Source organism: Typopeltis vanoorti, chromosome 6 (genome assembly GCF_054136105.1).
Source record: "Typopeltis vanoorti isolate ZY-2024b chromosome 6, IOZ_Tvanoo_1.0, whole genome shotgun sequence".
NCBI lineage: Eukaryota > Metazoa > Arthropoda > Arachnida > Uropygi > Thelyphonidae > Typopeltis > Typopeltis vanoorti.
In genome coordinates, this window is record NC_143554.1 from 47,200,868 (window position 1) to 47,216,465 (window position 15,598).

The following is a 15,598-nucleotide window of genomic DNA, read 5'->3' on the forward strand; positions in this document are numbered from 1 at the left end:
TGTTAATATTAATAATCTAATAGCGCTAAGTGGTGCAGCGAAACAAATAAATTTCTTGGCGTTTTACGAGAGGTAAATTTCAGACACTCTGATACTGCCTCGATCTCGAGGAAATTCCATTGTCCCTCAGAGGTACCACGTGATACCCAATCGAGTGTATAACGGAGATATAGCACAAAGGTTGAAAATAGTTGTAATAACAAAAAGGCGACAACAAAACTAGATGTAATTATCTCGACACAGAAATAAAGAAGTTAACACAGATTTTTCAAAATCAAAACTACCCAACACAGCTAATAAATTATGCAAACAAAACAACAAAAACCAATCAAAACAACCCAACAACCAAAACAAACTTCCTAACACAAAAAAATCATCAAACTGCTATACATCCAAAACACATACAAAGCCTACAAATATATTTCAAAACACTGACTATAAGCTGGTGTTCACCACAAACCAAAAATTGGCAACACTTCTAAATCCTACAAAGTCTCTCACATACAAAGAAATACTAGAACACCACAATGTGGTTTACAAATTTCCTTGCCAAAATGATTGTGATGTCACCTACTCAGGTTCTATGACCTTTATGGACAAGACTACAAGAACACTTCCATGACTGCAACATTCCTATTCCAGAACATTTAAACAATAAAAAAACACAACAACAAAAAAAAACAGAATACAAAATACAAGGAAAACAGAAATAGCAGTCCACACCCCTGAACAAAACATACTCTGCAAATCGACAAGGCCATAATAATAGATATACAAGAAAACGAAACAATGCTTAGAATATCGGAAAAATAGCCATAAAATGCGACAAAAACTCAATAAATGTCCACCAGCTCTACATATTCTCTGACAGTTGGAAGCTCCATAACATAAAAATTAGGTCACGCCTCTGACCAATAGAAAACAACACAGTACACCAAGCCAGCATGACATACCCTCCACTTCCCCTCCACGAGCTCCAAAGACGACGCACTGTCGAATCTGCTCACACACCTGGTTTTTTGAAAAGTTCGCATAACCTAATATTTCTCCCACATCTCTATTCCCACATTTTCTAACCCCGCTTCCTTTCAATCATACTTCCTTCCTTTAACAGCAGATGAATATATATCGCCACAAGCCGGGATGCTGCTGAATAAGAAGACAACCAGCAACATCCTACAAAAGGTATGTCCGAATTATTCCTCCTATTTATTCTTCATATATCTGTCTATATATGAAGAATATAGACATCAGTAAAAAGCCAACGACATTATTAAAAAAGGGTACTCCTAAACAAAAATAGGATAAATAGCCATAAAAATAATATTTGCTTAGAGGAGTAACATGGGAATTTTCCCAGAAATAATACCTACAATTATCTGTGCAAGTAATAGATAGGGGGTCTGTGCTACATTCTGCATTTATCAATACTTGCACATCCCTACCAATACAGCGTCTGTTGTTTTGTAATCATATGGTCAATAAAATCAGAAATTTCTTGTATGCTGTGGATATCTTCATGCTGGAAGTATGAATTCATCAACTGGCATTCGTGTGTTGATACCAATCTACATCCTCACCAAAATTCCCAGCTATTTAATCGCCAATCCTTTTATCACTTCTGCTGTTTAAATCCCAAAAGACAAAAAGATCTTTGTTATTTCTACATATCTCCATCAATTCACTCATGCTCAAAATATTTGTTTTTCTCCTGTATTGATGCATCCTCTGTTGTCGTATATGTTCCTGTGATAATCCTTGTTCCTAAGATATCCTTGTTTCTATGTTAATCATTTTCACTCCATAAATATTGAGTAGTACTTTTATTAAATGCTCCTTAACTTCCTCAAAGCTTTTAACAGATTTTTTCCATTTCTTTTTTATCCACAAAGAGATCCCCAGCTCTCTTGCTCTGCTTGCCTTATCCACACCACTCCAGATGTGAACCACACTGAACCTTATAACCAATACTTTTCTCTTTTTGTTTCTATTTTGCTAGTAACCTCTTTTACCACTACTTCTAATTTTCCAATTAAACTCTATGTTCCATGTTCCAAATCTCAAATTCCGTACTCGTAGCTAGTTTTGGTTTGTTTCCTAAATGTCTGTCCAGTTCCATTTTTATTTTGGGGGGTATGCAGCAATAAGTTTCTTTTACAAAAAAGGGAGTTCCAACTCAACCACTCAGCTATCTACTCAACCCTAAGTCTGAAAAACACTCTCCAGTTTGACTTCTTCTTTCACTATGCCTTATCCTGTCCTTCTTTGTCACACCACTCATCCATCTTAACATCCGCATCTCCGCTACCTCCATCTTCCTCTCCTGTGCCCTGATTATAGGCCACGTCTCCGCACCATGCAGCATCACCAGTCTCACCACCATCTTATACAGCTTTCCTTTCCTCATACAACTCACTCTCTCTTGTCGCACAGGACCCCGTTCATCTTCTTCCAATTCATCCAACTGCATGTTATTCAGTGCTGTATTTCCTCATCCAAGCCACCATTCCTCTCGACAACCGACCCAAGGTACTTGAATTTCTTCCCTGAAATTAGCCTTTCACCCTGGAGTCGTATGACCATATCCTCGTCACTCCCCGTTGACATATATTCAGTCTTCACCCGGTTAATTCTCATGCCTCTCTTCTCCAATGCCTTTCTCCGCTCTTCCAGGGTATTTTCAAGCTTCTCTCAGGATGATTCGCATAGAACAATGTCGTCGGCAAACAGCATGCTCCATAGTGCCTCCTTCTTGACATCCTCCACTAGTACATCCATGACCAAATTAAAGAGGTAGGGGCTCAGAGCTGACCCTTAGTGTAGCCCTACGACAATGGGGGAACCTTTCTGTCATGCCGACACTAGACCTGACCTGAGTTTCTGTTCCCTCATACATCTCCTTCACCAACCTCACGTACTTATATCATCTCTGACTAAGTTGCTAAATATATTTAGTCCATAGAACTCCTGTGGTACAGCTGAAAGGAGAATTCCACTTTTCATTTAGAATACCCAAATTCAAATCACTTCTAGAACATAAGTACTTTTTTTTTTTTAATAAAGGTGGAAAGATCACCATTTCAATCAAATATGCAGCTTTCATAGCCAAAAAATTAACCCCCCAAACACACACAAATACAGGCCTAATCAGATGGAACACATATGCAGATCAAAGACATACAAGTAATTAACCTCATCATCATCAAATTCCTGCCATGTACCCTCAAGGGGTGTACAGGATATGATAGTACTACATGAAAAATTTACATCATTACTAACTTGCTATCTACAATTTTCCTCCAGATCAGTCTGTTACTTGTCAAGACCCCAATATTATCAGATCTTATATTTTTGTCTTCTAAGGCACTTTTTACTGTATCAATCCACCTCTTCTTCAGGTCTTCCTCTGGGTCTTTTTCCTGCCAACCTGACAGAGAACACTTGTTTTGCTAATCTTTCCTTGCCCATTCTGTTTAAATGACCATACCATCTGCGATTAGCTCTGCTAATGCATTCTTGGATGTTGACAATGTCAAATTCTTTCCTAATATCCTCGTTTTTAATATGATATTGCCATTGATGCCATCTGTTCACGCCTCTATTCTTTCTCAGGATTCTCATATCTGTGGTCTCTAGTCTTTGGTCAAGTGTTTTACTTCTGACCCAGCTCTCAGATCCATAAGTTAAAACTGGTTTGAACACTGTCTTGTATACAGCTAATTTAGTGTTCCGACTAATTTCTCTCTTATTCCATATGAATTTATTCAATTGACTCCCTACCATACCAGCTTTGTTAATTCTGTTGTCTATTTCCATATTGAATTTACCATCTTCACTAAAAATCGTACCTAAGTAGGTGAAATGTTTTACTTGTTCCACAGGTTCTCCATTCACAACACAGTTGACATTTTCAACGATTCTATTTTCATTGTCTTTGTCTTTTTATTGCTGACCTACATACCATATCTATTACAACAGTTATTCAATTAGTCAGGGAATCTTGCAGACTTGTAGTGGATGTATTGATAAGTATAACATTGTCTGCATAAAGCAGACGATGTTATACTTATCAATGTCATGTCCAGATGTTAATGTCCAGCTGACATTAACATCTTGAATTTTGATATCATGTCTAATACCACTTTCCTTCATAATGTGATCCATATAGATAATGAATAACAGAGGGTATAATGTACATCCCTGTCTCACACCAGATTTAACATTAAACCATCTTCCTGTACTTCCTTCAATTCTAACTGCTGACTTACAACTCAAATAAAGACAAAGTATTGCTTGATATAATGCCCCATTGACACCATATAACTATAGCGTATTGAATAGCCTCTCTCTTGGCACCTTGTCATATGCCTTTTCCAGATCTTCAAAACGTAAATAGAGATCTTTGTTATTATATTCCCATGATTTCTCAACTATTTGTCATAAAGTGAAGATCTGATCCTGACAGCCTCAATTTGGTCTGAATCCAGCTTGTTCTTCACCAAGCTTTTCTTCCACAATTCTTCTCAACTGTTTCTCAAGTATACTTGCATATATCTTACCAGGAACACTAAGTAGGGAAATACTTCTGTAATTCACACATTCAGTTTTATTTTCCTTTTTATATATGGGTACTATGAGAGTAATTAACCTATAAAAGTAATTTGTATACAAAACTATAGTTACCATGTGACAGCCAAAGAAAATGGACCTAATATATTAATGGAAGATGGTATGATATCAGTAATTGTATAGTCACCACCTACTGAAATAGAAAGTATTAGTCATAACATGCTAGATTTTCTAAAACTACTGCTGTCAGCTAGCGAATCACTTTTTTTTTTTTTTTTTTACTTGTAGATGCATGTAATACTTGAATAATTTTTAAACACTCATATGTAGAAATGACATAAAGCATTTATTCAAGTCAGACACACAAATTTTCACAATTGAAAAAATTATTCTAAATGGTTTTACATGAACATATAAATTCAAATAAAATAGACATTTACAAAACATCTACTTTCATTATTTATTTATTTATTATTTTTTATTTTGATAAGGAGGTACTTGGTAATAATGAAAATTTAAGAAGGGATACGCAGATATTTGAAGTTTGAGAAACACTGATCTACACCATTAAAAGTTATTCAATTTCGGCAAAAAAAAAAAAAAAAGTCACATTTACAGATAACTGATATTAATTAATATAGCACTTATATTCACTAAGAACTTCATCTTTGTTTATAACACCAGTGGTGTGAAGTAATCTTAGCCTGCACCCAATCGCAGAGTTCAATAGACCATCACTAAATTTAATCATTTTAACCTTAATTGCTAATGTGTAATAGGTTTACAGGTCTTATTTGTAACAGAAGCAACAGCATCCTTACTTACTTTAAATTAACTGTCATTATTAAAAACAAAATAATATACAGTTTATAATTCACTGCAAAAACACACACACACACACACACACACACACACACAGAGTGAGAGATAGCCAAAATGCCATTGTAAACAAGCAGTTTGCAAAAAAAAACTATAGACTGTGCACTGATTGAATTATAGATGCATCATCATGATACTAACACCATCATTTGGGAAGTCATATAATTGATCATTGGTCATATTTGAAAAGTGCCATATGAATGAATCATTGTAGGGTGGGTATTATTGTACTGAAAAGCTAAGGAATGAGACCTTTAAGAGTGAAATGATTCCTTAGTCTGTGACTTTACTCAGTGATAGTTGACTAATTCATTCATCCATATGATATATGTTTAAAAAATTATAACATGGATATTTACAATTGAATTTGGTAATCAAATTAAAACAGTGTTTTTTAATGAAAAACCACATTTTTATATACTAATCCTAATAATCACACTAACCTTTCCTAAAATGGTTATAATTAGACCCCAGACTTTTAATACATGCTCTTCTTGTTTGTTGCTGAACAGGCGTAACATATCAGCCAGAAGATTCTAAAATTTAACAATAAAAATTCAACAATTTAAATTTAAGTAATAAAAATCAAAATTCCATAAGCATTAAATCTCAACTATTAATAACCTAGTAGGAAAAAAAGAGAAGAAAACTTCCCATTATGATGGATATAATATGCAGATAAACATTAAGTCCTCCACAAGTTGTTAAAATGAGAATAATATAGCTGAAAGGAAACTAGTTTTCATATTATTCTGTTGACAAATGATTCTATTTATTAATCTGTCAAATAGGATTACTTCGAAGCATCTCAGTATTATATCACTTTCTAGATATAAATCTGATTTTCTATGATTAACTTTGCAATCAGCAGCATATGAGGAGGAGGCTACGTTTTCTATCATTATTTGGTGCCACTTCATATGTGTGATTATTTTGTGAACCTGCCTTTATAAGTGTGATTTATATGTTTGCCTTTCATTTTGCAAAGCAATATCACAAAATAGATACAGGTCATATTAGGTTTTGAACCACCATTTATATAGTGAATCATCACCACCATCCTCTCAAACACAACCCCCCACTTTTTTTTTAACTTGTAAATGCATATAACAGTTTAATAAATTTTTAAGCAGTCAAGTGCATAACTGACAGCATTTCTCTGCATAAATAAATGCATATATTTACATCACTTACGCAAAGAAGAAAAATTTGGAATAATTTAAAAAATAAAACAGAAACATTGAATGGCAGATCATCTTTTCTATGTATATTTCTTTATAAGAGGCATACTGGTCTAAAATATGTGTCGTCACTAAATTTAATTATTTTAATCTTAGTATCTAATGTAATAGGTTTTAAGAGTCTTCCTTCTTTTCAATGGAAGCAAAAATATCCTTACTTTGATTTTTATTTGCTGTTAACAACAATAAAATAATAGTAACAAACAGTTTAATTCAGAGCAAAACATAGTGAAATGCAACAAACAACACGTAAATAAAATGAATGCAAAAAAAACTTGCGATTCAGCTGTTCCACAGTGTCATCACACTGCTATCAGCAGATCATCATAAAGAAAAGTCATAACATAGGGCTTACAGTACTGCCTTATAATCTACACTAGATATAGTTAAAGATGTCAGTTTAGTCTTCCATTTAGATATACAGTAGAATCTGCTTATTGCGATTGCAGATAATATTATCAATCGGCTATTGTTATCAAAATCAGTCAATCCCAAAACAAAAATATTTCAAATAAATTAAAAATAATCCATCTATTATAATCAAAGTTCCGGTTATTGTGATCAAAATCCTCAAATGTTTAGCCTTTTGCATCTCAGAATTAAGAACTTTAAAGGTTAAATTAGGAGAAAATTTGACAAAGAACATTTGTCAAAATTTGACTTTTGTCTTTTGTGTTAATCTTCTTTTAATCTTATTCTTGCCTAAATCTTAAATCTTCCAGGCAAATGCAGATGTCGAATTGCGATTTTTCGAGTTTATTTTTGTGCTCTCTTTCAGTAAATGAATTTGACTTTGAGTGCTCATTAAAACAGCACTTAGTAGTATGGCAGAAGCAAGTAAAGATTATCTTTTCAAGAAAAGCCAAGAATTTGAAGTGATATGATAAGTTGCCCAAAATGAGTCAGGTCGTATGGCTGTCCTCCTCATTTGCAATCAGCAGCATATAAAGAGGAGGATATGTTTTCTATCATTATTTGGTGCCACTTCATATGTGTGATTATTTTGTGAACCTGCCTTTATAAGTGTGATTTATATGTTTGCCTTTCATTTTGCAAAGCAATATCACAAAATAGATACAGGTCATGTTAGATTTTGAACCACCATTCATATAGTGAATCATCGCCACCATTTAAAACTTTCACAACCACTCTTGTCTAAGATCTTAAAAAAAAAAAAATCAAACATTGAAACTTCAGCTCTTACTAATGAGAACATGGATCAAAAGAGAGAGCCCAATATGGAAAGGATATTCAAGTTGAATCAGCATTAATATTGTGTACAGAGAGAATATTGTGTTTAAGCATATTCATGGTGAAGAAAAAAGTGCTGTTTTTTTTTCTTTTTAAAAAAATTTTGTTTTTAAAAAAATCAGCTCATGCGGAGATTGAGACCAAATGGCCAAATTTTATTGCTGAAAATTCTCCAAGGATATTTACAATGCAGACAAAACAGGACTATTTTGGTGCAATGCCTGAGCATACTTATTTCTTTAGAAATGAAAGTACTAAAGGATTTAAATCTTCAAAAGAGCAAGTGACAGTTCTTTGTTGTGCTAATATGAAAGGTAAGAAATGAGAGCTCCTAAGTGATTGGAAAAAGTAAAAATCCTCGGTGTTTTAAAGGTGTCAAAAGTTTGCCTGTTGACTACTGTTCTAGTGCAAATGCTTGAATGACTAATGCCATTTCCAACAATTGGCTAGTTAAGTGGGATCTTAAATTAAAGTGAAGACTTGCTTCCATGACATTGCTACCAAATGCAATGCATTAAGAAGGGAAATCTTTTTTGCAATTGCACTTGCATCTTGATTTTTTATATAATCAAGTTCAGCTATAATTCTTGCACAAACTTCCTTGTGATAATAAGCTTTACAAGCTAGTCTGATGCCTTGGTCACGTGGTTAAATTAACAATGTGGAGATCGAAAGCAAGAAGATTACTTTGATGTTCTTTAACGATAAATTGTTTGTATGTGCAGTGCAGTTGTCTACTAACAAGACAATTTTTCACTTTAATTGAAAACTGTTTTTTCAATTAAAGTTTTCAAAAACATTTGAAAACTGCTTCCAAAAAGATGGATTTTTATAAAACAAACTCTGAAACTCCTTCTTCCGAAGAATTTATATATATATCTTATAAATGAAATTTTGATAAAACTGCAGATGGTATGTCAAAAGAAGAATTTGAAAATTGGATGGATATTGATAACAACACTGAACTGTTGTTATCACTTGACATGCTGCTTCCAATGAGAACTTTAAACTAGTAGAAGAAAGTGAACCTAATACGAGTGTATAGAAGAACAAATTTTAGAAGCTCCTCCAACCAATGCCCAGATGCAACAAGCTCTATGAATACTTCGTCACTGTGTGCAACACAGAGCAACAAACTTTGAAAGGCATTACAAGTATGAGCAATTTATTATTATTATTATTATTACCCAAGACTTCATGGAGTCAAAGATTCATCTGGGAGATCCTTTTATCACACACATACACACACACACACACACACAGCTCATCATACTGTGCTTTGAACACATTCAAACTCCTTGCAGACACCACACTCTCAGGCAAGGCATTCCAATCATTTACAACTCTGCATGAAAAAAACCTGCCTCTCACTCCCCTACTCACACCTTCTTTATACACTTTCCAGGGATGACCTCTGGTTCTCCTCTGATCTCCCACTATTTTCTGTAGAACTTCTCCAGCAGTGATCATATAACAACCCCATACCAACTTGTAGGTCTCTATCATATCTCCCCTCTTCCTCCTGTCCACCAGACTCTGCAAATTGCATCTCCTCAATCTTTCCTCATACTCGATATTCCAGAGGTCAGAAACTACCTTAGTCAGTCACCTTTGGACCCTTTCCAACATCTCTTCGTCTTTCTGAAAACCAGGTGACCAAATCTGAGCACAACAGTCCATGTGTGGCCTAATCAAAGCCTTATACAATGGAACAAGAATCCCCCTACTTCTACACGTCAGTGTCCTCTGCATCATTCCCAGAAGCCTTCATGTTGTCTTCACAATTTTGGCTATTTGTCCCCTAAATTCCAGATCCTTATCCACTATCACCCCCAGATCTCTTATTTCTTCCACCTCCAACAATGTATCCTCACCAAGCATAAATTCTCATCCCATCTTTGTTTTCCAAATTTTAAAACCTTACATTTTGCAACATTGAACTCGCATCCCCATTTCCATGCACAATCATTCAATTTATTCAAGTCTTCCTGCAAGGTCACAACATTCTCAATACTCTTCATGGTTCGCCCCAACTTTGCATCATCTGCAAACAACTGAATATCTCCATCCAAATCTTCACCTATGTTAATGATATACCAAGGCCATAACAAGTTAAACAGTAATGGCCCTAAAACAGATCCCTGAGGTACTCCGCTAGTGACTTTCCTTTTCCTCGACATCACTCCCCCATACACAACTTGTTGATACCTATCAGACAGCCAATCTCCAATCCAATGCACCAATCTAATATCCAACCCCATCTGCTCCAGTTTGACTATCAATTTATCATGAGGTACTTTATCAAAAGCTTTTGTGAAATCCAAGTATATCACCATGTATCCTTTTCCTCTGTCCAAGGAAGCAGTCACTTTATTGTAATAAGTAAGTAGATTACTAAAATATAACCTCCCTTTAGAAAATCCATGCTGTCCATCAAAGATGATATCATTGTTGTCAACCCAACTCTGGATCCTAGTTCTCACAAGCTTCTCCAACAACTTAACCACAACACAGATAGGTCTACAGTTTAATGCTCGAGTTCGATCACTTCCTTTATGAAGTGGCACTACTTTAATGAATTAATGAACTACTATAGTCAAACATATGCCAGACAACATTAGATAAGTTTTTAAAACAAATTTTATGTTGTTGCTTATTAAAAAGTTATTTATAACAATAAATTAAATTAAGTAATCTTCATAGCAATAAATTAAATTAAGTAATCTTCATAGCAATAAATTAAATCATGTTCATAACAATAAATTAAATTAAGTAATGTTCGCACTTATATTGAAAAGTGACTGTCCCCAAAGTGATCGCAATAAGAGGAATCTACTTATTTAGTAAAATTTCAGGAGTTCTATATTATAACTAGTTGACTGCTGATACGGCACAATGTGAAATGAACAATGGTGGCCAAGACATCCTTTTTAGAGGAATTTAATATGAAAGATTGTGTTCGGTGCAGCGTGTTATGTGAAATGTATTAATTATGAAATGTCAAAGATTAGTGGGGGGGAAAAACAAAGATTCCTAAGCAGATATGTAGGAATTGTTTTGAGAAGGATAATCAGTGTGTGATGAGAATCGTGACAAAAAAAGGTGGAAAAATGAGTTGCTAGACTTAATAAAAGTGCAATGGCAGATCAGCTAAATGAACAGGATTACAAGAAAGAAATAGAACACTTAGATGAATTCCTCAAAAGATCACAAGAATCATCAGATGAGTGGTATATGCGTCAGATGAGTTGGCTGCACATATATCCGCTCTCACATATCTTGCCAGAGAGAACCTTAACTAGAATCACCCAAAATCAAAGTCTAATGCCACCAAGCTCTCTGAGCATTTTAATTTCCTGTCCTTAAAAATTGATTTTCTCCAGTGCCATCTCCTAATAGCGAAATCATCCTCCTAGGAGATTTTAAATACCAACTGGCTTTCCTCCTCTAGTTGTACAGAATTTGCAGGCAAAGATGCAGAAACATTCGCCATCACTAACAACCTTACAAATTGTTCATATGAACAAATTGTTCATATGTCAACCAGAATACCAGATAACCTGAACCACTCCCCAAATACCCTAGATCTCTTCCTTACCAATGACCTTTCCAAATACACAGTAAATGTAGTGAGCCTCCACTGGGTAATTCTGACCACAATCTAGTGCTCATCTGTTCCCCACTGCAACGATGATTACACAGCCACTACCACACGAGTAGTTTGGCATTACAACAGTGCCAGATGGGACAGCCTCCGTGACTTCTATGCTTCATTCCCATGGTTGGACCATTGTTTCCTGTCTTCCAATCCAAACATTATGCACCGAACGTATCACCAAAGGCATGGAAACATACTTTCCCCACACTTCTCTGAACTGCCGTCCCCTAACTAAACTATGGTTCTCCAAACGATGTGCCAAGGCTGTACAAATGAAAAATCAAGCATACCACAATTGGTTCAAATCAATAACTCCATCCTCTTTCAATGCTAATACCAAAGCCCAAAATAGATGCAAGAAACTATCAATGCATCCAAAAACAGAATTTCTACAGGCAAAATGCAGGAAACTTGCAACCTGCCGAAATGGTAGCTGTGCCTTTTGGTCTCTTGCCAAAGCAATTGGTCATAACTTTTGCCCAAACCCCTATCATACCCAGATGGCTCTATGGCATCATCACTCACAGAAAAAAGCTAATCTCCTGACTTCATGCTTTGCTTCCAATGCACACATAACTAATCCTATACCACCTGTACATTCTTACTCCACTGGTATCTATCCCAAAGCCTAAAAATTAGTCTATATTCAACCCATTGCGAAGAAGGGTGACAAATCACTGCCATCTAACTACCGCCCTATCTCGCTCACCTCAGTCCTATCTTAAGTGATGGAGAAAAACCCATTAATTCTCAACTCTGGATTTAGAGAAAGTTGTTGGAAGTTTTTTTTCTGAAACTTGGTTAGACTATAATAAATTTAGTCTAATTCTTTATCCAAGTGTAAGCAAACAAAGTTTGCCCCTGAAGTATCTTCAGGACTGAGGCAACTCGTGGTAAAGGTGGACCAAGCTCTCATCAACTCCTTGTCTTAGTATCTCCCATAATGCAAAGCACATCTCCTTGCAGACATGTATAATGCTAAGCATTAAGGGAAGGGCCACTACCCAGACCAGTTTTGACCTTTATTGAGGTTTCGTCAGTGAGAGCGAGACCCAGAGGTGGGGATACTAAGGTGGATGCAATGGAGAAGTCATATTTACCTATACGAGTTGCCAGAAAGTGTCTCATCTTATTATCAGATTACTCTGGATTTAGAGAAAGATGTTGGAAATTTTTTCCCACTTGGTTAGACTATAATAAATTTAGTTTAATCCTTTATCCGAGTGTAAGCAAACAAAGTTTGCACCTGAAGTATCTTCAGGAATGAGACGAGACCCCTATAAAGGTCAAAACTGGTCTGGGTAAGGCAAACTAATATTCTGCACATTCTAAAAAAAAAAAAAAAAAGTCTGCCATCAAACTAACCTACAGCCCTTTAAAATAATGGAGATCAATCATCAAAAAAAACACCAAACTTCTATATATATCATGGGCAAATATTCCAGGTGTGCAATGCACATCCACGGAACAGCAATATCAATATATTTTGCATTTATTCCAGTTAAAGATTTTCCTAAATGTCTCCTGACTTTGCATGATTCATAAAATTAAACACGGTATGCAAATGCTTCACGAAGAGACACTTTTTGACTCTTAAACATTGCATCGCATTTGCGTTAATAGCCCAGGTGTGCGGTCACAAATAAATAAAACCTTTGAGTGCTTTGAATAGATGTACATGTGGTGCAGCTGGTCAAATTCTTAGCCTTCCAGTGGTTTTAAACTGTCCGGAAGACGAGGCAGGATGAGCGATGAGACAATAGCACCTAGTGGCTGTGATTGGTTATTCTGCCTGACGCATGCAGCACAGTCTGCAGGAGAGGAGTGTTTTTCCATTTGTTCGAGTAATAAACAAAGATACTTGTTTTTCTTGATTGTGCAGTATAGCATCTGTTGAGGTTGGAAAGTTTTTTTGTTTTTTTTAACAGTATAAGGACATTTTTATGTGCTTCGGAAACAACAGACATAGTAAAAATTTATCTATCCATTCTTGAATAAAAACGAATACCTGTGTATTATAAGATGTTATTTATCTACAACAAAATACTAGTATATGTGAGTTATCTTCTATTATTGATAAGACAGAACCGCTTACACTAAAAAATAAATAAATAAATAACGACTATAGATTCCCAAAAGTGTGGATAATTCCAATAACGATCGGATATTATTGTGTAAAATGTATATTGAGTCTCAGTAAACAAAAGAAATTCTTAGAAAACGAAGGGAAATATACATAAACCAGAGAAATAACATGCACAACAAATTTTACAAGATGATTTGCTGCTACCTCAAACCACATGCATTCCTGCCAACCTAAATGAATCGCCTGATCAACATTAAAAAAAAAAACTTAATTATGCCATCATAAATTTCAGTTATTAACGTCTAGACTTTACAGGATCGCATACTATTCACTCTACTCAGAAACTTATAGTATATACACATACATCACGAATGCCAATTATTAATAATTCGTTTGTCATTAATGAAAGTATTTCTACTCTCACTTATTCTTTCATTTACATTTTCCATGGCTAATAAATGATGGTTCACATATTTGCATGTTTGAGTGATTCGAATATATCAACCATATAAAGCATTCATCTTGATTATTGCTTTCTAATATATTTGAAAACAAACACATTGTCTCCCATTGCACGCAGATTTGGTTACAATTAATTGACGAATTTAAGTACAGGGTGTTTCAAAAAGAATGTTCCGATTTGAAAATTGTATATCTCTGCAACCACGAACCACAAATGAATGCGACTTGTAACATGTGAATGGCCTTGGCCCAGAGTTTGATATGACAACCGGCAGATACCACTACTAGCGCCCAAATAGCGCTTAGTTAATGAGAAGATGGCGTTTGTATTAAATATAATTATTTGAAATCTGATCATTCTTTTTGAAACACCCTGTATTTAAAGTTATTCTACAATTAATTGTATTGGACTAATTAAGATAAGCACTGATGCTCTATCACGTGTAAAACTTTCATACATCGATAAAAATGAGGTCAAATTGGCATGAATTTTGTAGCTCGTGTTGCATAACCCACATGACAGTACACCCAGTGATGTGTTGGAACTGGCTTGCACCGGCTCGTGCGAGCTGGTTGTTAATGTTTTTGAGTCGGGCGAGCCGGTTATTAAAATTCTTTATGAAAGGATAGATGATGAATGGTGGTATACACTTTTTCTCGTAAATATTTTGAAATTGTATAATAAACACTTACATATATTATTATTATCAAAAATAAATGCATAAAGGAGAATTCACAAAACACAAACTCAATTTATGAACGGGAATTTGGAAATGATTTTATTTACTAAACAATGTCTGTATTCATAAACACAAACACGTTATCAAAACTCCCAAACTGGGTATTTGAATAAACAATAATGCCATATTTTTTGGCAAATTTCCAAGAACTTCCAACATTAAGTTCTTGGAAATGCAACATTGTTGCATTATCGATAAATACAAAAATTCGTCGTGATGGCTACAGTCTCTGGTCATTTGATCAACTACGAGTGGTAATATTAGTGTTACATTTTTTTTGTTCAGGATTTCATTTGATAATAGGTAAGTTGCAGGTAATATAGGGAAATTTTCTTTGATATATGTTTTTATTTCAGTGTTTTTCTTTTTTTTTTTTAATAATTAAAATAATTTTAATCAGGGTTAGAGTTTTGCGGTCAAAAAAGCGGATAGCCGTTAGTTGAAAAAATGAAATAGAACGAAACTTCTTAAACATTAAAAGGACAAAATTTGAAGAAACAAAAACAAAGACATCTGAAGATACAATAGCACTTTGTGAAGAATCAAATTTTTCATAAAGCGAGCCAGTTGTTAAAAATTTACCAACACACCACTGAGTACACCCAACCAAAATGGGCATGCGACGCCACTGATATATATATATATCCCATCCCATTCATGTGTCATAACCTATCTAGGAGGTTGACTACCATGATGTGACTCATGGTTAACT

General features: G+C 34.9%; 1 protein-coding gene across 1 annotated transcript in view; it reads right to left on the minus strand.

The window, feature by feature from the left end:
• Nucleotides 1-15,598, minus strand: part of LOC150105437 (telomere-associated protein RIF1-like) — a 396,727-nt gene that overhangs the window by 239,129 nt on the left and 142,000 nt on the right. Inside the window, exon 8 of the mRNA XM_090393961.1 lies at nt 5,892-5,984. Within this exon, the coding sequence (XP_090250087.1) occupies nt 5,892-5,984 (93 nt within the window). The remainder of the gene's footprint in view (nt 1-5,891; nt 5,985-15,598) is intronic.